General features: G+C 43.5%; 1 protein-coding gene across 3 annotated transcripts in view; it reads right to left on the reverse strand.

The window, feature by feature from the left end:
• The window catches only part of HECW1 (HECT, C2 and WW domain containing E3 ubiquitin protein ligase 1), a 414,968-nt gene that overhangs the window by 146,063 nt on the left and 245,432 nt on the right, over positions 1–23,473 (reverse strand). For all 3 annotated transcript variants that reach the window (XM_077269169.1, XM_077269167.1, XM_077269168.1), the window contains one exon: positions 4,493–4,568. In XM_077269169.1, coding sequence (XP_077125284.1) covers positions 4,493–4,568 — 76 coding nt within the window. The remainder of the gene's footprint in view (positions 1–4,492; positions 4,569–23,473) is intronic.

The following is a 23,473-nucleotide window of genomic DNA, read 5'->3' on the forward strand; positions in this document are numbered from 1 at the left end:
CTAGGGTATGTACATGATTACTGGCAGTACATTAGACACTCACACTACCCACATGAATTATTCTAGCAGAATATATTGAACATGTCCACAATACCTGACTGTGACAGGAAATCTAAGTCTGTCGTATGGATTGATCTTCTTCCACCTTGTCACCTTGTTCACATTTCTGACTATACTATGAATGAAGCACTTCCTTTTAACAAGGAACTTTCAGTCAGTGACAGAAATAAGCTGAATATGACTCAGAGCCCATTGACGCAGACTTGCGTAAATGAATGAAACACTACAATGTAGCTCGTAGAGTTGTCTGTATATTTCTGTACTTGTGTTATTACCATGCGGGATGTGTAGGCTTCATCTAACAATGTTGTTGTTGTTGTTACCTTAAAAAACTGACAATATAATTTTAGTGTTTAAAATCATTCTATGTGAACATTTTCAGTCCGAGTTTACATAAAAACGCTTAAATGAATTATGTTAGTGTATAAATAAGTGTGAGTAAAAGAGCAGGAAAAAAGGTTGATCCTATCCTTAATTTGGCAAATATCAAAAGGAGACAGTTCAAGAATTGTAATGGAAAAGTAGGCAGAGTAAGTGTGCGCGTCAGAACACATATACAACTACTGGGGTTCACGTTCTGCCAATCAAATATATCCTGACTAAAATGTGCCAGAATTATGTTGAAGTATCATATTTATTCTGTGAGTAAGACACTTTTTATGTCACACAAAGGGGAATGGCTTATCAGGAAAGGTGCAGGGACTAATATGAAATTGGTTGTGGCTTAATATTGGACACCTTGTGCCAAAATTTGGGGTCATTTTCAACCACCTAATAGGTGATATAAAGATAAGCTCCCCCAATATACATTAGATAGCTGACAACTATCTCTCAAGAGAGTCTCCCATGCACAGGAACGCTAAGCTCCGCAGAATGCTCTTGTGCTTTCTATGAGAAAGCCACTGCCAGCCTGTTCTGGCAGAGGCTTACTATGTGTCCCAGAGAACAAAAAGATCATCCATCAGCAATCCAATATCATCTCTCTAGGGGGACTTAAGAGGCCCCCATAATTTCATATATGTATAAAATTGCTATACTTTATCAACCATAGTCTTTATTTAGCATATTTATAAAATAATATTGACATAAGAACATGATTCATCATTAAAGGGGTTCTTTTTAACTTAAACACTGACTGTCTACCATTAGGATCCAAACAAGAATGGGAATGCATCCCCTTTAAATAAAGTGGCTAATAGTGCAACTTATCATATTCAGTCCCATACAAATGATTGGGATAAATTTCAGTACCTAAGACAAGCACACATACTGTACCCACATTGCCTCTGTTCCTGTGTAAACAAGGAAGAGAATGTGACGCTGGTGGGAGAATGTGACTCTTGTGATGATTGGCAGGTGTCATAACCCAACTGATGGACACTGGATAGACCGTCAATGTTTAAGTTCTTACAACGAAACAGGAGCAGGAATAAAATCCCTCATCTAGATCACCTAGATTTGAAAATAGCACTGATCACCCAGCGGGTGATTAAATTGATCCATGAATGTCATGGGAAGCCAAGTATGTGCACATTATGGCAGAGCACTTCTCATGAAAGAAGAGTGCAGCACAGAATGTGCAGACTCGACACAATCAGGTGCAGGAGGGGGATCCTGGCCCTTTAAGCCCTTCCCAAAATTTGGTAATTAATAAAAAAAGCACTTTATTAACGCCATTTTAGGCAATGAGAGATCCTTCCCCCAATATTGGCATTTGCCTGTGTTGTGAATTTGGAAAGCTCTTTAATTTTGTAACAATGGTTTATATTGTTTTATTTGGAAAGATATTGTGATATAAGGTTGACAGATTTTGCCACTATGATGGGATTCAATAATGATCTAATGTGCATGGCTCATTTTACATACACTTGTAATGAAGAGACCACTTTCCTACAAATATTTTTTGGAACTGGCGATCGCTAGTGAAATAACTCATTTTTGCTCATTTACTGTGGGGAAAAAAATTAGTAAAAAGATGAGAGAGGCCTGTAATTGACATCATAGGTAGACCACAACTATGAGAGTCAAAATAAGAAAACAAATCCAGAAAAACACCTTGTCTGATCTGGCAAGATTTATTTTGCAAATTATGGTGCAAAATAAGTATTTGGTCGCCTAAAAAACATGCAATATTTCTGGCTCTCACGGGCCTGTAATTTCTTCTTTAAGAGGCTCCTCTGTCCTCCACTCATTATCTGTAGTAATGGCACCTGTTTGAACTTGTTATCAGTATAAAAGACACCTGTCCACAGCCTCAAACAGTCACACTCCAAACTCCGCTATGGTGATGACCAAAGAGCTGTCGAAGGACACAAGAAACTGAATCTGCAATAGGCAAGCAGCTTGGTGTGATGAAATCAACTGTGGTAGCAATAAGAAGAAAATGGAAGACATATAAGACCACTGTTAATTTCTATTGATCTGTGGTTCAATGCAAGATCTCAGCCCGTGGAGTCAAAATGATCACATGAATGGTGAGAAAAAATCCCAGAACCACACGGGGGGACAAAGTGAATGACCTGCATAGATCTGGGATCACCGTAACAAAAGCTACCATCAGTAACACATTACGCCGCCAGGGACTCAGATCCTGCAGTGCCAGACGTGTCCCCCTGCTTAAGCCAGTACATGTCCAGGCCCATCTGAAGTTTGCTAGAGAGAATTTTGATTATCCAGAAGAGTGTTGAGAGAATGTCATATGGTCGGATGAAACCAAAGTAGAACTGTTTAGTAGAAACAAAATTTGTCGTGTTTGGATGAGACAGAATGCTGAGTTGCATCCAAAGAACACCATACCTACTGTGAAGCACGGGGGTGGCAACATCAAGCTTTAGGGCTGTTTCTCTGCAAAGGGACCGGAACGGCTGATCCGTGTACATGAAAGAATGAATGGGGCCATGTATCGTGAGATTTTGAGTGCAAACCTCCTTCCATCAGCAAGGGCATTGAAGATGAAACGTGGGTGGATCTTTCAGCATGATAATGGTCCCAAGCACACCGCCAAGGCAACGAAGGAGTCGATTTGTAAGAAGCATATGAAGGTCCTGGAGTGGCCAAGCCAGTCTTCAGATCTGAACCGCATAGAAAACCTTTAGAGGGAGTTGAAAGTCCGTGTTGCCCAGCGACAGGCCCAAAACATCACCGCTCTAGAGGAGATCTGCATGGAGGAATGGGCCAACATACCACCAACAGTGTGTGGCAACCTTGTGAAGACTTACAGAAAACGTTTGACCTCTGTCATTGCCAGCAAAGGATATATAACATAATATTGAGATGAACTTTTGTTAATGACCAAATACTTATTTTCCACCATAATTTGCTAAATAAATCTTGCCAAATCACAAAAGGTGATTTTCTGGATTTGGAGAACTTGCACAATTGGTGGCTGACTTAATACTTTTTTTCCTCACTGTATATTTAGTCATTATGCCATGCTATGCGATGCATGTAAATGTGTGCTGTTTAATGCTGTTTTCCATGCATATTTAAATATAAAGCCATGTTTATTTGCTGTATGGTGCTTTTAAGGATGTAGGGGCAGCACGGTGCCCCAGTGGTTAGCACTGTTTCTTTGCAGTGCTGGGGTTCTGGGTTCAACTCCCACCAGGGACAACATCTACCAGGAGTTTGTATGTTCTCCCCGTGTTTCCGTAGGTTTCCTCTAGGTACTCAGGTTTCCTCCCACACTCCAAAGACATACTGATAATGAAGTTAGATGGGGACAGTGGAAAGCTCTGCTATATAACATAATACAATATAATATAGTGATCCTGAGACCAGACAGGGATCTGAAAATCTACCACCTAAGCCACGTTGTAGTCTATACTACTGCTGCAATTCAGAGAGCATTGTTGTGGCCCTGGAGAATACAAGTGATTGTGGAGCATTTTTGGTCTATTGCTTCAATGTTGGGGAGTACAAGCTGAGACGCTATTGGATTAGAGTGTTACATATATCAGTGATCGAGCCTACCTTCTACCTGTGAGCCGCATTAAGGGACTGTTGCTGTTGGTAAGAGCCAAGCTCTATGACTCGGCTCAGACGTGTAACTGACAAGCTCTTTGCCTACATACCATGCGCAACTGCCAAGATTGTTCTCTCATTTTCAGACTGCTGTAACCTATACCCTAGTTGCCACCCCTTTAAAAAAAAATGCCCGTCCCAGTTAAACCCTACTGCCTCATACTCATCTGTTCTTTCTACAAGGAACAAGAATATATGTTTGGCTGCACTGAGTTGGATCATTAGGACAATAATCTGATGTATATGGCTGGACTGCCAGTAAGCAGCTCCTATTTATAATCATTAAAAAATATATAAACAGACACATACATAACCATTGCTCTGATTAACATAGTATCATCGTTATATCACTCAATGCACAGACAATTTCACAATTAGCACAGCATGAAGTACAATATCAAAAGTTTACCTGATAATGTAAAACTGATGAGCCTGCGGCTGCCTTGGCCGTGCGATGCATCTTCGCTGTTAATGCTTTTAAAGATCTATAAAGAAAAGATGGTGTGAGATTGGTGTCGATAACATATTAGTTTCCATTAGTGCTATCCCTCTAGACTCCATCACTATGGATTGATAGTACTGTACCATACTCTGCCATTAGTTGAGGCAAGGCTTGAATTTCTGATGCTTCTACATTCTACCGGAATGCTTTATAACTGTGATTTCTTACTTATATATCTGCTTGCAGACTCACAAACCATTAGTTATATGCACACAAACAAAGTATTCAGATTATGATTTAGCTCGGTATGTTTATTGTAATGATATACATCTTCACATAACACCCAAACCTAGAAATATGCAGAGAAAGTGGCCATGTTCCTGCCTTAGCGAGCTTGTGCGTAATATCATCAGGCTGTCGTTTTCATAGCCTTTTATTTACTTAGTTTAGCATGTGTACCAGAAATACATGGCTGCTTCCTTCCAAAATAACGTTGTACCTATCCACAGGCTATGTGTGGAACCACAGCTTGCCCCCATTCACTTCAATAGAACAGATACGCAATACCAGACACAATCCATAGACAGATCTAGAGCCATGTTTTATAATTGCGCACAACCCCACTTAAACATTATTTATATAACATTTCACAACAACTTTAAACAAATTATGTTGTAAGTTTGTATACAGTCATGAGAAGAAAAAAGTACACCCCCTTTGAATTGTATGGTTATACTGTACATATCAGGAAATAATTAAAAAAAAATCTAATATCTTAAAATTAGGCAAATGCAACCTTAGATTGACAACAACACATGATAAATTTCAAAGTGTCATTATTTATTTACCAAAAACTAGGACAAAATGTAAAATCAGTGTATGAAAAAATGATAAACCCTTGCTGATTCTTATAGAAATTAAGAGGGTAAGTAGCAACCAGATGTTACTAAACAAGTGTGTTTGAATAATTGTTCATTGGCAAGTGTGAGCATTTCTATAAAAGCAGAAGTTTTGGTAGGTGCTGGTCTACAGCATTCAGGTGTGTTAACACAATGCAAAGGGGGAAGTACATCAGCAATGATCTCAGAGAAGCAATTTATATTGTCCATCAATCTGGGAAGGGTTAGAAGGTAATTTCCAAATAATTTAGAGTGCATCATTCTACAGCAAGAAAGAATATTCAGAAGTGGAACATTCAATAGAGTTGACAATCTTCCCAGGAGTGTATGTTCCAGCAAATTCAACCCAATGTTAGACCATGCAATGTTTAGAGAAACTAATGGTTTTAGCATGTTGATTGTTATCTTTACAAGTATAGCTTGTTTGGAAAGGTTGCCAGAAGAATGCCTCTTATTCCTAAAAAAAAACCCCATGGCAGCATGGCTATAATTTGCAAACTTACATCTGAACAAGTTACAAGACCTTCAGAACAATGTCCTTTGGACAGACAAGACCAAATCATAGCTATTTGACCAAAATGCCCTGTGCCATGTTTGGCAAAAACCAAACACAGCATGTCAGCACAAACACCTAATGCCCACTGTCAAGCACATTAGTGGAAGGGTGATGATTGTTTTATAGAAGTAGGACCTGGCTATACCTTGCCGTAGTATAGTCAACCAAGAACTCCACCGCATAGCAAGTAAGCTAGAGAAATATGTGAGGTCATCTATTCAAAAGCTAAAGCTTGTCTGAGATTGAGTCATGCACCTGAAAAAGATAGGGCTGGAATGGGCGCAGCTACAGTAGGCTCGGACATGACAGGGGTTTGAAAGTAGTAGGGCTAACTACTAGTCTTGCAAGTACACCATAAGGCGGTCAGTTAGAGGAGGTGGGTCAGAGGTCAGGCTACATAGGGTGGTTTTGAGCCAGAATTGGTTAGTTATGTTATTTGGGTGGAGTATCTCAGGGCACCTTATATGAAGAAGAGGATCCTGGGACTGCGACTACCATTCAAGACACAGGACCAGGTAACATCCCGCCCACCTGCCCTTCTCTTAAGTTTGGTTGGTAATGGCCAAACTCCGGTGGGTGAGGGATTGTTGTGTTACACTATATTTATGTCATAGCAGTCAGGTGAGGAGGTCCCATCCATGGTCCCATCGGATGTATGGTGAACCCTCATTATTGTGTGTATGACGGTTTATCAACCCCGAGTTGGAGTAGTGCGACTGTGGATTGTTATGTTCAGCACTGTCCAGTGTTGGTGGTCCATCCAGGATCTCCTCAGAAAATGAATGGTGTTTTATTCTTATTCATATACTTGTCTTTAATAAAGGCTGCTGTGGCCAGATATATTCCATCATCACTCACTCAGCATTATGTTGTTATTTAATAATGACATAGACATTTTCAATACCCTAGGCATGATCCCAAGCACAACAGCAATTCTACATCAAAATGGCTGAAAATGAAAAGAAAATGAATCGAAATGATGTTTAAGAACTTAAGAGGACTGTGTATAAACCAGTACCCACAAACCTCAATGAACTTAAAGGGGTGGTCTGAAGGCAAAGTAATTTTGCTTCTAACTCCCTATCTATTTAGTCCCACAATATAAAGGGAATTTTTAAAGCAAGCATATTAGAAAATAGCTTGGATTATGGGACTAAATAGATAGGGAGTTAGTAGCAAAATTAATTTGCCTTCAGACCACTCCTTTAAGCAACTTGTACAGAAGACTGAGCCACAATTCCTGTAGAACCAGTCAGTCTTACACATCAGATTTTTTCTCACAGGTGCAAAGCGGCCCATGTTTTTGTCAGTGTACTAGGCCCATTTATGGATCAGTTTGTAGAATCCTTGTGTCATTTCTTTTTCTTGTATGAAGAAAAACATTTCTTAGCATCTCCTACCCATTAGCCCCTTAAGGACCAGACAATTTTTAATTTAAGTGTTTTTTTTTTACCCCTTTATTCAAAAGGCATAACTCTTTTGTATTTGTCAGCATAGCCAATTGTAGTTTTGCATTTATTTTAACATACAATGTTATAAAAAAACAGGAAAAAAAATCACACTACAGTGAAATGATGAAAAAAAATGCAACTGATGATTTAGGTTTTGTCTTTACAATGTGCATGTGGTAAATATAACTTTGATACTTTATTCTCCAATCCAGTACAGTTACAGAAATACCAAACTTAAATAGATTTTATTTTATTTAAGTGGTGAAAAAAATATTCAGAATTTTGTAAAAAAATCAATTTTGATCACTATTTGTCAACATTCATAAAATTGTGATTTTTCCCTCAATTGATCTGTGTGAGGAATTGTATTCTGGGTGGGGAGCGAACAGGTTTATTAATATCAATTTGTAAATGTGACATTTTAATGGCTTTATATTTATTTTTCTCCTCGTTATTGCTTTTACCATATGGGGTAATTATTTTTTTTATTTTGATAAACCAGACTTTTACAGACGTGGTGATACCAAATATGTTCAATTTATACAATTTTTCAAATGTCTTAATTTTTAATGAGGGGAAAGAGGAGAGATTCAAATTTTTATATTTTTTTTAAATAAATGTACATTTACATTTTTTATTCTATTGTTGAATTAAAAAGAGCAATCATCATTTCAATTGTTATTTCATAAAACAATAGTACATATGGAAATAAGAAACTTGGTAATATATCTTGTAAGAGTAATTTGCCTCTTTCTCTGCCAGGACTGATCATTCATTCTCAAAATTCTCAATTCATCAATTTGGATACACTTATATGCTGCAATGCCATAGTATATCGTGAATATCTCCTATGGAGCTCAGCTTACAAAGGAGCTTCACTGGAGTACCAAGATGGCAGTAACACCCTAGCTGCTATTGTAACCAATCAGTTCCCCACAATGGGGGCAAATGGGAACCAGTATGTGTGAGCAGCAGTGCACCTTCTATTTAAATGCCGCTGTCACAGAAAGTGGCGTTTAAATGTTTAACAGCAGCAATCGGAGCTCAGCTCTGGCCGCTGCTCTTAGACACATGTAATTTAGTCGGTATCTGCCGCATGTGGATTTAGGTCAGTTCCTGAGTCCTCTCCACACAAGATCATCCTGCAATCACTAATGGACAAATAATGGCACGTTGTAATTTGTCATGTGTTGCATCAGAGGTTGTAGTTATCTAATTTTAAGATCTTCTAAGAACCAGATTTTTTCCATTAAGTCCTGATACATAAAACCATAGAATTCACATGGGGTGTACTTACTTTTTCTCATGATCGTATAGCCCTAAGGGCCAAGGCTTCTTTTTCACATACCGTTGTTTTGCAGCCCCAATAGATTTCTATGGGGCCGCAATAATTTCACGGTGCGCCGTGCACCATATGGCCGTGAGGGCCGCATTTACGGCTGTGAAAAAAGATCGAGCCTGCTCAATCTTTTTCACGGCTTATGGACATGGCCCCCATTGAAAATCAATGGGGCCGCAAAAACAACGGAAGGTTGTTTTTGTGGTGCACTGTGACTTCCGGTTTTGCGGAACGCCGTTTTTTTCTCAATGCTTTTGCAATAGTATTAGGAACCCGAAAAACGGCGATCCGCACTTTTTTGCTGTCCGTTATTGCGGCAGACCATGAAAATTGCGGCAATACGGCATGTAAAAAAGGCCCGCAATAACGGCCCGCAAAAAACCCAGTAAGTATAAAGGAAACCTAAATCACAAGGTTTATGTCCCACTCTCCAGCACACAGTAGATGTTTTCATGCCTTGAAATCTGTTTCTGGCAGTCACTTGGATATTTCTGCTGGTGTTTATATAGATATGAGTGAATTGAAATAATCCTGTTTGTTGTACTCATATTGATACATTCACGGCATATCTTGGATGAGCACGGCGGATACAAATCGTCAGTTTGGCACAGAGGCCTTCGGATATTTTAGGCAGCTGTCAAAATAATTATCAAACACTTTGAGCTTTACAATCATATTTACAGGGCACTTGCTCTTCATCTCAGATATACCAACATTTGCTTCTGCTCCATTTGTGCTGACATCCAAACCTGAGGATGTCGCCCCCGTGTAAACATGCGGTGCCGTGACTTGTTTGCAAACTTAGTAATGAAGTACTCGTTCCATCACCGCTCATTTCCAAAACTTTGCTTATCAGAAAACAATATTAATATACCTCAAAGTATAAAAACCATATGCATTGATCAGACGTATAACCTATAACTGTTTTACTAGTTAGTTATAGTGCACATTAAATGGTCCACCTTATAAGCTGTGATCAGAAATCATTCTGCTCTTGTTCATAATCACTGGCAGGTTAAGGCCACGTTCACACCACATTTCATGGCCTTGATTTAAAGGGAATCTGTAATTAGGATTAACCTTTCAAAACCACCTATATGGGTATGCAGGTCATAGGAAGCTGAATAAAATATGTATTATTCTAGAGAAAACCATGTTTTTCTTATATGTAAATGAGCTGTTCAGGACTATGGGCAGGACACAGATTTGCATGAGGATCTGCCTCCAGAGATTAGTTTTAATAAATGGGGGAGTTATCAATGTGATATGTAACGGCCGCTCTCTGCTGTTCTGATCTCAATGCCGAGCTGAGTGTGATTATAACTAATACAGCGCAGCATTAAGGGAACCTGTTATTTAAAATAATGCCATTAAACTGCAGATATAGTTAACCTGGAGGTTAATGGTATTCTAACACCGTGTTACTGCTACCCTGAAAAGCACACTGCCCTGGAGAAATGAACTTTATCCCCCCGGCAGATTGACTCTTCCAGTCATGGGGGTGCAACCTGCACGGTTTCAGTCACTGCTTGGTGCATAGAGAGCGATGACTGTAAGCATGCCCCCTGCACTGACTGACAGCTGGATCCACATTAGAGCCGCCATGCCAGTATGATAAGCAGTGATGCTGATAAAGATTTTGCATTGTTACCCTTAGAGCATACTCATAAAATACTTCATAACAGCTCAGTAGGGTCTGAGTCAGAAAGAGTGGCATACTGTATATTCAAAACAAATATTGAGGAGCAGTTCATAAATTAAAGAACATTATTGAACAGTTTTTTCATTGGGAGAGAGGCATGAAGAAGCCACAAAGACCTACTTTCAACTAGTCATCCAAGATGCATAGTCCTCGTCCGGCTTTACTAAATATGTTTTCACTGATTGATGCAACATTTCAGAGTAGAACTTTGAGAGCTGCAATACCACAGCCGATCTCTGATGCATGCGGCCCATGGATCGGGCAGCATGTATTTCCTGTCAGGTCAACTTTAAAGTTTACATACAAATATATATATACTGATGACAGTCAAAGACTCTCTTTTGGCCTCTGTCATGTGAATGGTATCCTATGGCTATTTTTGGTTCTGCTTCATGATCAGTCTAATCTACAGTTTTACTCATGTGTATTGTACTGAGATGTTTTATAACAACAGAAAATTACTATTGTTCAGCACAGAGGCTGGAAAGGAAGGAGATTAACTGCACTTAAGGCCCCGTCACACACAGCGACGCTGCAGCGATACAGACAACGATGCTGATCGCTGCAGCGTTGCTGTTTTGTCGCTGTGTGGTCGCTGGGGAGCTGTCACACAGACAGCTCTCTCCAGCGACCAGCGATCAGGGGAACGACTTCGGCATCGTTGAAACTGTCTTCAACGATGCCGAAGTCCCCCTGCAGCACCCGGGTAACAAGGGTAAACATCGGGTTACTAAGCGCAGGGCCGCGCTTAGTAACCCGATGTTTACCCTGGTTACCAAAAAAACAAACAGTACATACTCACCATCTGATGTCCGTCAGGTCCCTTGCCGTCTGCTTCCTGCTGTGACTGAGATCCGGCCGTACAGTGAGAGCAGAGCGCAGCGGTGACGTCACCGCTGTGCTGTACTTTCACTTTCACTTTGCGGCGCTCAGTCAGTGTGGGAAGCAGACGGCAAGGGACCTGACGGACATCAGATGGTGAGTATGTACTGTTTTTTTTTTTTTTACATTTACGCTGGTAACCAGGGTAAACATCGGGTTACTAAGCGCGGCCCTGCGCTTAGTAACCCGATGTTTACCCTGGTTACCAGTGAAGACATCGCTGGATCGGTGTCACACACACCGATTCAGCGATGTCAGCGGGACCTCAACGATCAAAAAACGGCCCAGGCCGTTCCAACACGAACAGCGATCTCGCAGCAGGGGCCGGGTCGCTGGTACGTGTCACACATAGCGAGATCGCTACTGAGGTCGCTGTTGCGTCACAAAACTTGTGACTCAGCAGCGATCTCGCTAGCGATCTCGCTATGTGAGACGGGGCCTTTAGACAAAAATAGCATCTATAGGCCCTGAATCATGTCCAGTTTACTGTGTGACCTTGGTTTACATGATCTGTTCACGTCTGATGATCACCCTGCTCTGCATAAGCTCTTCAGGACATTCTAGTGTACGAAATGCAAGCCTGGCAGTCAGCTCAAATCAACACAGAAGACAATCATGGCACTGCTTGGGGTATAACGTTTTAACACCAGATGAAATGTTCCATTCCCTCCAAATCCTAAATCCTCCACATGACTTCTGTGTTCTGTGTACCGGTTTTAATTGAGGTGTCATGTCTGGGTTGTTAGTCATGCTGATTTCTTCTTCCCCTTTCATCATATTGACCTTCCTTCTATTTAATGGCAGCCAGTCATAGACCAGTGACAGAACATTTCAGTCACTAATGTATATGCTGCAGTGTCTCAGTGTATTCCATATGATGTATACAGCAATTGCAGTGCATCCTGTCATGGTTCTGGGATCAAACCCTTTAGCCTGTGCTTTGTGATCAGCGCCTGTCCGCCACACCACAGCAGATACACCTTTTCTCTGGGTGTTTAGTTTCTGTTATCCTTGGTTCAGTCTTTTTAGAGTAGCAGGTGTTTGCATTTACTCATTTGTCTGCCCTATCACCTTTCGGGTGCGGCATTATATACCTTCGCCCTGCTGGTATTTCCTGCAGGTGATTGTCTTATTTAGATGTCCAGCAATACTGTGGACAATACTGTAGCTTAACCCCTTTAACACCTTGGGATTTTCCGTTTTTGTTCTTTGCTCCCCATCTGCACAGAACCATAGTTTTTTTATTTTTCCATCAATATGGTCGTGTGAGGGCTTGGTTTTTGCTAGATGACGTGTGCTTTTGAATTACACCATTGATTTTACCAGGTAGTGTACTGGAAAATGGGGAAAAAAATCCAAGTGCAGTGATATTGCAAAAAAAGTGCAATTCCACAATTGTTTTTTTTTTTTTTTTTTTACCATGTTCACTACATGCTAAAACTGACCTGACATTATGATTTTCCAGGTCATTATGAGTTTGCAGATACCAAACATGTATAGATTCTTTTTTATTTAAGTAGTGAAAAAATACTTCAAATTTTACATAGTTATTAAGGTTGAAGGAAGACTTTAAGTCCATCTAGTTCAACCCATAGCCTAACCTAACATGCCCTAACATGTTGATCCAGAGGAAGGCAAAAAAAAACAAGTGGCAAAAAGTAAGCTCCACATTGGGGAAAAAAATTCCTTCCCGACTCCACATACGGCAATCAGACGAGTTCCCTGGATCAACGCATTATAAAAGCATTATACTTTTCCAGAAAGGTATCCAGTCCCCTCTTAAATTTAATTAATGAATCACTCATTACAACATCATACGGCAGAGAGTTCCATAGTCTCACTGCTATTACAGTAAAGAATCCGCGTCTGTTATTATGCTTAAACCTTCTTTCCTCCAGACGTAGAGGATATCCCCTTGTCCCTGTCTCAGGTCTATGATTAAAAAGATCATCAGAAAAAAAAAAAGCGCCATACTCCGAGACCTGTAGCGTCTCCACTTTTTTTCAGGATCTTGGGCTGGGTGTGGGCACTTTGGGGTAGATACAATGTTTTGATAATCTGTTATTGCTTTTTATTGCAATGTTGTGGCAACAAAAAAAAACATAATTCTGGTGATTTGATTTTTTTTTTCTCGTTACACCGTTTACCCATCAGATTAATTATTTTTATATTTTGAGAAATGGGGCTTTAACAGTGGATCACGATTCCACCTGTGGCTGTTAGGGGCACAAGACAGCTGATCAGAATAGCTATTATGTGCCTGAAAACATGCGTAACATCGGCGGCTTATCTACAGCATTACAGAATGCTGTAGATAAGCCCCTGATGACGGTGATCTTACCTCACCATCGATTTTGGGGGTGACAGGTTCACTTTAACTTGATTTCCCCCAGAAACATTCGGTGTTAAGTCATGGGGGCAGCACCAGCACGTGTTCAGTCCCCGTTCTGTGTACAGAGAGCGCCGGCTGCAACCACGCCCCCTGCACTGACTGACAGCAGTCCATCAATTACATTTGGCTGTCAGTCAGTGCCGGGTCGCGGTTACAGCCGCCACTCTCTGTACACAGAGCGGGGACTGAAACTGCAGCCGCACTGCCCCCATGACTGAACGCTGAATGCTGCCAGAGGGGAAAAAGGTAAGTTGAAGTTCCGGACTGGACCAAGGAAATGCAGTGGATGTAGTGTATATGGACTTTCAAAAGCTATTGATACGGTGCCACACAAAAGGTTGATAAATAAAATGAGAACAATGGGGGTCGGGGAAAATATGTGTAAGTGGGTTAAGAACTGGCTCAGGGATAGGAAACAAAGGGTGGTAATTAATGGAGCAGACTCGGACTGGGTCGCGGTTAGCAGTGGGGTACCACAGGGGTCAGTATTAGGCCTGCTTATTTTTAACATATTTATTAATGACCTTGTAGGGGGCAAACAGAGCAGAATTTACATATTTGCAGATGACACTAAACTCTGCAGGGTAACAATACAGAGGAGGACAATTTTATATTACAGGATGATTTATGTAAACTAGAAGCTTGGGCTGATAAATGGCAAATGAGCTTTAATGGGGATAAATGTAAGGTCATGCACTTGGGCAGAAGAAATAAGATGTATAATTATGTGCTTAATTGTAAAACAATGGGCAAAACTGTCAATGAAAAAGACCTGGGTGTATGGGTGGATGACAAACTCATATTCAGTGGCCAGTGTCAGGCAGCTGCTACAAAGGCAAATAAAATAATGGGATGTATTAAAAGAGGCATAGATGCTCATGAGGAGAACATAATTTTACCGCTATACAAGTCACTAGTTCGACCACACTTAGAATACTGTGTACAGTTCTGGTCTCCGGTGTATAAGAAAGACATAGCTGAACTAGAGTGGGTGCAGAGAAGAGTGACCAAGGTTATTAGAGGACTGGGGGGGTCTGCAATACCAAGATAGGTTATTACACTTGGGGCTATTTAGTTTGGAAAAACGAAGACTAATGGGTGATCTTATGTTAATGTATAAGTATATGAGGGGACAGTACAAAGACCTTTCTGATGATCTTTTTAATCATAGACCTGAGACAGGGACAAGGGGGCATCCTCTACGTCTGGAGGAAAGAAGGTTTAAGCATAATAACAGACGCGGATTCTTTACTGTAAGAGCAGTGAGACTATGGAACTCTCTGCCGTATGATGTTGTAATGAGTGATTCATTATTTAAATTTAAGAGGGGACTGGATGCCTTTCTTGAAAAGTATAATGTTACAGGTTATATACACTAGATTCCTTGATAGGGCGTTGATCCAGGGAACTAGTCTGATTGCCGTATGTGAAGTCGGGAAGGAATTTTTTCCCCCAATGTGAAGCTTACTGTTTGCCACATGGTTTTTTTTTGCCTTCCTCTGAATCAACATGTTAGGGCATGTTAGGTTAGGCTATGGGTTGAACTAGATGGACTTAAGGTCTTCCTTCAACCTTAATAACAATGTTACTATGTTACTATGTTACTCTACACAGAGCGAGGACTGAACCTGCAGCGGCACTGCCCCATGACTGAACGCTGAATGCTGCCAGAGGGGAATAAAGTTAATTTCCTCGTGGCAGTGGGGGTCTTAGTAAGGGCGCCAGGCAGGTTCAGAATGTTATTTAACAAAACATGATTTTATAAAGCCGGTATATAGGTGGCATATAACAAGTAATATAAGATATTAGCACATTCTAGATTATAATAGCTGTATTGATTATTTTACTTATCGCCTATGTGATGCAGCTTTTGCTAGTCTCACCTCCTATGCTGCTAATGTCTTATAGAAAGCAGAAATAATAGGCTAGATTTATGAAATCGAAAAAGCAACCAAGCACAGAGCAGCTTTCACTTTACCAGAGCAGAGTACAATATAAAGCTGATTTATTATTGCTTTCTATGAACTGGTACAACTGTGTTTCTTTTAAACAGTTTCATACATTTTGACCTACAGTACTGTGCCACCAGTGGGACCCAACGATGCCCATCTAGTCCCTAGAGAAGTCTGGAGAGAAGTGACCTTCATGGAAGAATTTCAGCCAACAACCATACTTTAAATATGGAAGCAATGACTCAACTATGCAAGAAAATATAGGAACTGGGGTGCGCGTAAATGTCAGCAGATGTTCGGGACCGATGAGTCACAAAGTGACATATTTGACTGCAATAAAAGGCAGCTTGTTCTCTGAAGGGCTGGAGAACAACACAAATAATGAATGTCTGCAGGCAAAAGTGAAGCATGGTGGAGGTTCCTTCAAGTTTGGAGATGGGAATTTAGCTAAGATTAATGATGTCCTTATTGCTGACAAATTGGGGCAAATTTATTTTGCAACCGGATGACACCAAACATGCAGCCAATATCACTAAGAACTATCTACAGCATGATGAAGAACAAGGAGTCATGGAAGTGATGATATGGTCCCCACAGAGTCTTGATCTCAACACTATCAGGTCATTTTTTTTCTTGAAGTGCAGCAACCAAAAAAATGCAAATTTTGTGTTTCAATTTTTTTTTCTTTTTAGCTAGTTTAAATACTTTTATATTTTGATAAATTGGACTTTTGCAAACATGAATATACCACGTGGTTTTTATTATGTTTATCTTTCAACTGGGAAAAGCGGGGTGATTTAAAATGTTATGTATTTGTTTTTTGTTTTCATTGCATAGTTTTTAAAATTATATAACCCGTCCAGGGGCGGATTATAATAGGGTCAATCTGGGCGGTAGCCCAGGGCCCAGTGGTGTGGGGAGGCCCTGGGCTACCGCTCAGATTGCACGCCGCCATCAGGGCATTACTGCCCTGACTGGTGTATGGGCCCAGTGGGCAGAGGGGGCCTGCATCGGGCCCCGTCTCATCTGCTCACCAGGCCCCTACCGGCGCTGCGGCAGTTTAATGCTATTGACGTGCGGGCAGCTGACATCAGCCGCAGCGCGCACTTCGCCGATGTCTGACGTCATTGTCAGTCGCCGGCGAGTGTGCACGGCAATCCGGGGGGCCCGGGCCAGTATGCTGGACACTGGGGGCAATATGCTGGACACTGGGGGCAATATGCTGGACAAACTGGGGGCAATATGCTGGACACACTGGGGGCAGAATGCTGGACACACTGAAGGCAATATGCTGGACAAACTGGGGCAGATTGCTTGACACACTGGGGGCAATATGCTGGACACTGGGGGCAATATGCTGGACACACTGGGGGCAATATGCTGGACAAACTGGGGGCAATATGCTGGACACACTGGGGGCAATATGCTGGACACACTGGGGGTAGATTGCTGGACACACTGAGGGCAATATGCTGGAGACACTGGGGACAATATACTGGACACACTGGGGGCAATATGCTGGACACACTGGGGGCAATATGCTGGACAAACTGGGGCAGATTGCTTGACACACTGGGGGCAATATACTGGACACTGGGGGCAATATGCTGGACACACTGGGGGCAATATGCTGGACAAACTGGGGGCAATATGCTGGACACATTTCCTTTTTTTTTTATTCTCACTCTTAATACATTTAGGAGGCCGTAATGGCACAATGTAAATAAAATACGTAGAGTAGGATTGCCCCATTATGAGTATGCCGTGAAGTGGCGGGGTAGCTCAAAGAATTGATCAATTGTTTGCTAAATGTCTCATATTTGAAATACAGATAGAATTTAGTATGTGCATGTGCACCTTAGGTATTGTGTCCTGACCATAAGCAGTGCTGGCTTCTCCTCTTTTTTGTTTTTTACATTGGTATGTGGCTGACCACCACTGTTGCCGCGCACGCTGGGTTAGGTACGCCTTTCTTTCTGTGTTCATTGTGATTGATAGGCTGCTGTTCACACACACAGCAGCCCTGCCCTGCCTCAGGCTCTAGTTAATTGTGCACCTGTGTCTCAGCCTGTCTCACCCTTTAACTTTGGTCCTGTGGTTCGGCAGTGTGGAAGCCAGATCTGAAATGTCCGCACAGGATCTGATCGGCCTTTACCTGCGCTTGCCTTTCCTGGCACCAGGGGAGTGATTCTGAAATGCTCCAGGTACAGCTTGCATGTTATGGTAATGTTATTTAATGTGGTCTTTCCTTTTTTATGAGTATGCCGTGAAGTGGCGGGGTAGCTCAAAGAATTGATCAATTGTTTGCTAAATGTCTCATATTTGAAATACAGATAGAATTTAGTATGTGCATGTGCACCTTATGTATTGTGTCCTGACCATAAGCAGTGCTGGCTTCTCCTCTTTTTAGTATAAGACAGTACCCCCATATGCAGACCCTGCAGTATAAGGCAGCCCCCATAAAAAAAACTCACCTCTCTTCCTCCTTGTTCCAGCGGTGCTCCGAGCTCCCGCTCATCTCCTGACAGCAGGCGCCGGGTGGTGACGTCATCGCGCCCCCTGTCAGTGTCGGCGTCGGTGACGTCACGCTGATAGGGGGATGAAGGGAGGAGCGTAGCGCTCCTTCTCTTATCAATGCGGTCAGCTGTATTGGCTAAATGCCGAAACAGCTGACCTTGCGGTTAAGGGGGCGGGGGGCCCACTGCTGGCACCGGGCCCCTGTCTGCTCAGGGACCCCATAGCGAGCAGGCGGCAGAGCAGGGAGATTGATTCTCCCTGCTCTGCCGCAGAATGTAACTGTATTGGCACGCTGCGCGTAGCTCCGGGTGGGCCCCCTCTGAGCTCCGGGCAAGGGGCAATGGCCCCCTCTGCCCCCCCGGTAGCTATCGCTTAGCAGAGGGCCAATGGGACATGGTGATTGAGTGATCCCACCATTTAAATACTGATGACTGATTAACAGCATCATTTAAATGGTTGTACAATAGCGATGAGGGCTCATGCTAGTCACTGCTGTTGCAGGCAGATGTCGGCTGTGTATCACAGCGGGCATCTGCTCGGTATGGTTTGAGCATAGCTTCTGAGCCTGCTTCATACACACCCACCCTCACTGTGACATACAGTTTCGTCATGGTGCTAGAAAGGGTTTGATAACTTTTTTGTGATTCAACCCATAAATAATAAATCCCTTGCCACTTTTTTTTTTGCCAGATAATTAAATAACAATGATATTGTATGCATTATAATACTGGTTAGTATACAGAAACAATTTTGTAAAGGTTGGACAAGAAACAAAATAGGATCCAATGTTTGACAATTAATATCCCCATACAGTATCCAAATAATCAGACTACATAGTGCACACGAATCACTGATATTTATATCCCACGCAAAACTGCAATTCAAGTGATATCCCAATTCAAAGTCTAAATGGTACTGGGTTCATGATAATTTCACTGATGGTCTATTGCAGGGGAGGGCCTAAATGTAATCTCTGGTGATCCACTGTGATGAAGACTTACATGTTCAATTCTCAGTTGTTTACAGTAATCCAGTTCTTGGGACCGCTAGGAAACATTTACCCAGTTTAGCACCCCTTGATTGAGCTGTTAAGTAATACACGTCTAGTGTTAACTTCCAGATAACCTGGACATGGACATGACAAGCCTAATATTGTAACAGCAACTTTTAATAAGTATTTTTTTGTCATGTCTGTTGGGGGTCGAGTTCCCACCTCTGCACGGGGGGAGTCTCGGGCCATCTTCACTGAGGTCTCCCATTCTTCTCCTGCCGCAGTGGAGCCTGCTCGGCGGAGACGTCGGTCCCAGCGTCTCGCTCGGTCTGACTCTGTACAAAGAGTTAATGCTGCTTTTCCTGCTTCTGCCATTGAAGTCAGTGCTGGGCGGCGGCGAGCAGACGCTTCTGGGACTAAGTCCTGCTTTTCTCGTTCTGAGCATGCCCAGAGTAAGATCTCTCAGTGGAGATCGAGGGTAACATGATCAGATACTGCAGCTGAGGCCATTGGTCCTTCAGGAAGGTCCTGTAGGTGCTCACGCTCTGTGGCAACCTCTCATTGGTCCTTCTAGGAAGGTCCTGTACGTGCTGCAACTATTTAAGGATCGCATGGCCGCACGGCCATGCGCTAGTATTGTTCTTTGTTATGTGCTTTGCGCCAGTGTGGTCACGTGAGCGTGTGTTCAGGGACCCGGCTGAAATAAGCCCCTAGAATGCTGGCACCTCCGGCGAGGAGTTTTGTGTGCATGCGAGACCACTGACTGCTCTCTGTTTGGGCAGTTAGCCTGTGCTTTCTGTGAAGTCTAACAGGGCACAGTGCTTTGCTCTACCTCAGCTGTGGATGTTACCGCAGTTGCTGTACAGGCTGCTAGCGTGGCTGCAGCAACCTTGTCCACTGCCACCCCTGTACCGACATTATCTCACCTCCCGCTGCCAGAAAAATTTTCTGGAGATAGCAAATCTTGTAGGGGATTCGTGAGTCAGTGCTCAATTCACCTCAAGCTCCTGGCTGCACGTGTTCCCACGGAGCGGGCTAAGGTAGGATTTATTGTGTCTCTCTTGTCGGACAGGGCGTTGGAATGGGCTACGCCGCTGTGGGAGAGTGGCGATCATGTGGTGCAGAGTGCTCTGCTGTTCCTGAGCACTCTGAAACAGGTCTTTTTAGGACCTCAAGTCACCCATGACACGACGCTCCAACTGCTGGCATTAACTCAGGGTGAGTCCTTGGTCAGCCATTTTGCCATCCGCTTTCGTACTTTAGCTTCTGAGCTGGAGTGGTCAGATAAAGCCCTTATCCCCATATTTTGGAGGGGCCTGGCTGATCACGTTAAGGACGCTCTGGCCACTAGGAAGATTCCTGCCACACTGGAGGAGTTAATAACTGTCTCTACTCGAATCGACCTCCATTTTAACGAGCGGAGGTTAGAGCGAGCCCAGTGTAGGCAGAGGTTTCGGCTGGCTCCCACCTTCGCCAAACCTCTGGAATCTTCGGTCCTGGTTCCTGAGTCACATGAGGCCATGGAAGTGCACTCAAGGTCTGTCATGTTTGCCAGCAGTCAGGACATCTTGCCACCAGATGTCCCCAGCAGTCGAGGAAAAGTCAGCGTCTAGTGGTAGTAGGTGGAGGTACACTAGACATGGCGACGTTTGCCTCCAAATTGTCCTTTAAGGGGACAATTATTATAGGCTCATCCTCCCACTCGGTAGAGCTCTGTGTGGATTCTGGGACGGAGGGCAATTTTATGTCTTCTGCCTTCGCCCAACGTCACGCAATACCCCTGGTTATGCTAGCTCAACCAGTAACGGTACGAGTGGTGAATGGGTCGACACTGCCCTCACAGATAACACACCAGACCATCCCTCTTACTCTGTCCATGTCGCCATCCCATCAGGAGATTATATCTCTGCTCGTCATTCCTGAGGGAATTGATGAGGTCCTGTTGGGGATACCTTAGCTACGGTACCACTCTCCTCATATCGAGTGGTCCTCAGGCAGAATTCTGGGATGGGGTGAATCTTGTGGGGGTAGGTGTCAGAGGGAGTGCGTTCAGGTTGCTACTACAGAGGTACCCGCAGATCTATCCTCTCTCCCCAAGCAATATTGGTCTTATGCAGACGTGTTCTCCAAAAAGGCGGCGGAGACCCTTCCGCCCCATCACCCCTATGACTGTCCTATTGATCTCTTGCCTGGTGCTGAGCCTCTCCGGGGTCGAGTTTATCCGTTATCTCTCCCGGAGATAGAGGCAATGCCTCAGTACATTCAAGAGAATCTGGCAAGAGGGTTCATCAGGAAGTCAGTGTCTCCTGCTGGGGCTGGGTTCTTCTTCGTGCAGAAGAAGAATGGGGAACTGCGTCCATGCATAGACTACAGGGGTCTTAACGCCATCACCGTTAAGAGTAAGTATCCTTTGCCCTTGATATCTGAGCTCTTCGATAGGCTTCGGGGAGCAAGGGCGTTTACTAAACTAGATCTGCGGGGTGCTTACAACCTGATTCACATCCATGAGGGGGACGAATGGAAGACGGCTTTTAACACCAGGGATGGGCACTATGAATATCTGGTGATGCCCTTCGGGCTCTGTAATGCCCCAGCTGTTTTCCAAGACTTTGTGAACGACATCTTCTGGGATATGCTCTCCACCTCGGTCGTAGTCTATCTGGATGATATTCTCATCTACTCTCCAGATATTGACTCCCACCAGAGAGATGTTTGCAAAGTCTTCGACCTCCTACGGGCAAACTCCCTCTATGCCAAGTTGGAGAAGTGTATGTTCGAGCAGGAGTCCTTACCTTTCCTAGGCTATATCATCTCTGCCCAGGGATTGGCTATGGATCCTGCCAAACTACAGGCTGTGATGGACTGGCAGGAACCCCATTCTCTTAAAAGCGGTGCAGCGCTTTATGGGGTTCATTAATTATTATCGCCAGTTCATTCCGCACTTCTCAACTTTGGTAGCTCCCTTGGTTGCCCTCACCAAGAAGGGGGCAAATCCCAAATTGTGGTCTGAGGAGGTCTCCAAGGCCTTTATCTCCAAAAAGTCACACTTCGCTAGCACTCCCATCCTACATCGCCCCGATGTAGATAAGCCATTTATCATGGAGGTGGATGCCTCATCTGTTGGTGCTGGAGCAGTCCTCTTCCAAAAGGATGCTCAAGGTCGGAAGCATCCTTGCTTCTTCTTTTCTAAGACCTTCTCACCAGCAGAGAGGAATTATTCCATCAGGGACAGGGAGTTGCTAGCCATGAAGTTGGCTTTCTCGGAGTGAAGACATCTCTTGGAGGGAGCTAGTTTTCCCTTCCAAGTCTTCACAGATCATAAAAGTTTGGTGTACCTGCAGACAGCCCAGCGGTTAAATTCTCGCCAGGCCAGATGGTCCTTGTTCTTCTCCCGGTTTCATTTCACCCTCCATTTTCTTTCTGGGGAGAACATTCGTGCCGACACTCTCTCTCGCTCCGTTGTGTCATCTGTGGAGGAGGAAGAGGAGCCTCGGCTTATTGTCCCCACCGAGAGCCTGAGAACTGTGGCCCCGGTTTCGCTAGAGTCTGTGCTTCCAGGCAAGACTTTTGTACCATCCAGTTTGCGACCGGAGGTTCTCTCTTGGGCACACTCGTCCAGGGTGGGTGGACATTTTGGTTCCAAAAGGACATCTGAGTTACTGTCGAGGACATACTGGTGGCCGCGTATGGCTCGTGATGTCTCAGACTATGTTCGGGCGTGTGTCTCTTGAACCAAGAACAAGTCCCCTCGGCAACGGCCAGCTGGGTTACTTTACCCTCTGCCGGTGGCGGACAGGTCCTGGGAGATGGTCGGGATGGACTTTGTGGTGGGCTTACCCAAGTCGCGTAGTTGCACCATTATCTGGGTGATCACCGACCATTTTTCCAAAATGGTTCATTTGGTGCCTCTTCCACGGTTACCTTCTGCACGGGCTCTGGCAGCCTTATCAAGCATATCTTTCGCTTACACTGTATGCCGGACAAGATTGTCAGTGACCGGGGTCCCCAGTTTGTGTCTCGATTCTGGAGGGAGCTTTGTCGTCTACTCAGTATTGAGTTAAATCTCTCCTCGGCTTATCATCCCGAGACGAATGGGTTGGTTGAGAGAGCCAATCAGACTCTGGTCACTTATTTACAACATTTTGTTTCTGCCAGGCAGAATGACTGGGCATCCTTGTTACCGTGGGCAGAGATTGCCCTTAACAACGCTGTAGCCGACTCCACCGGTCAGACTCCTTTCCTCCTTAATTACGGCCAGCATCCGCGG

Source organism: Ranitomeya variabilis, chromosome 6, assembly GCF_051348905.1.
Source record: "Ranitomeya variabilis isolate aRanVar5 chromosome 6, aRanVar5.hap1, whole genome shotgun sequence".
Lineage (NCBI taxonomy): Eukaryota > Metazoa > Chordata > Amphibia > Anura > Dendrobatidae > Ranitomeya > Ranitomeya variabilis.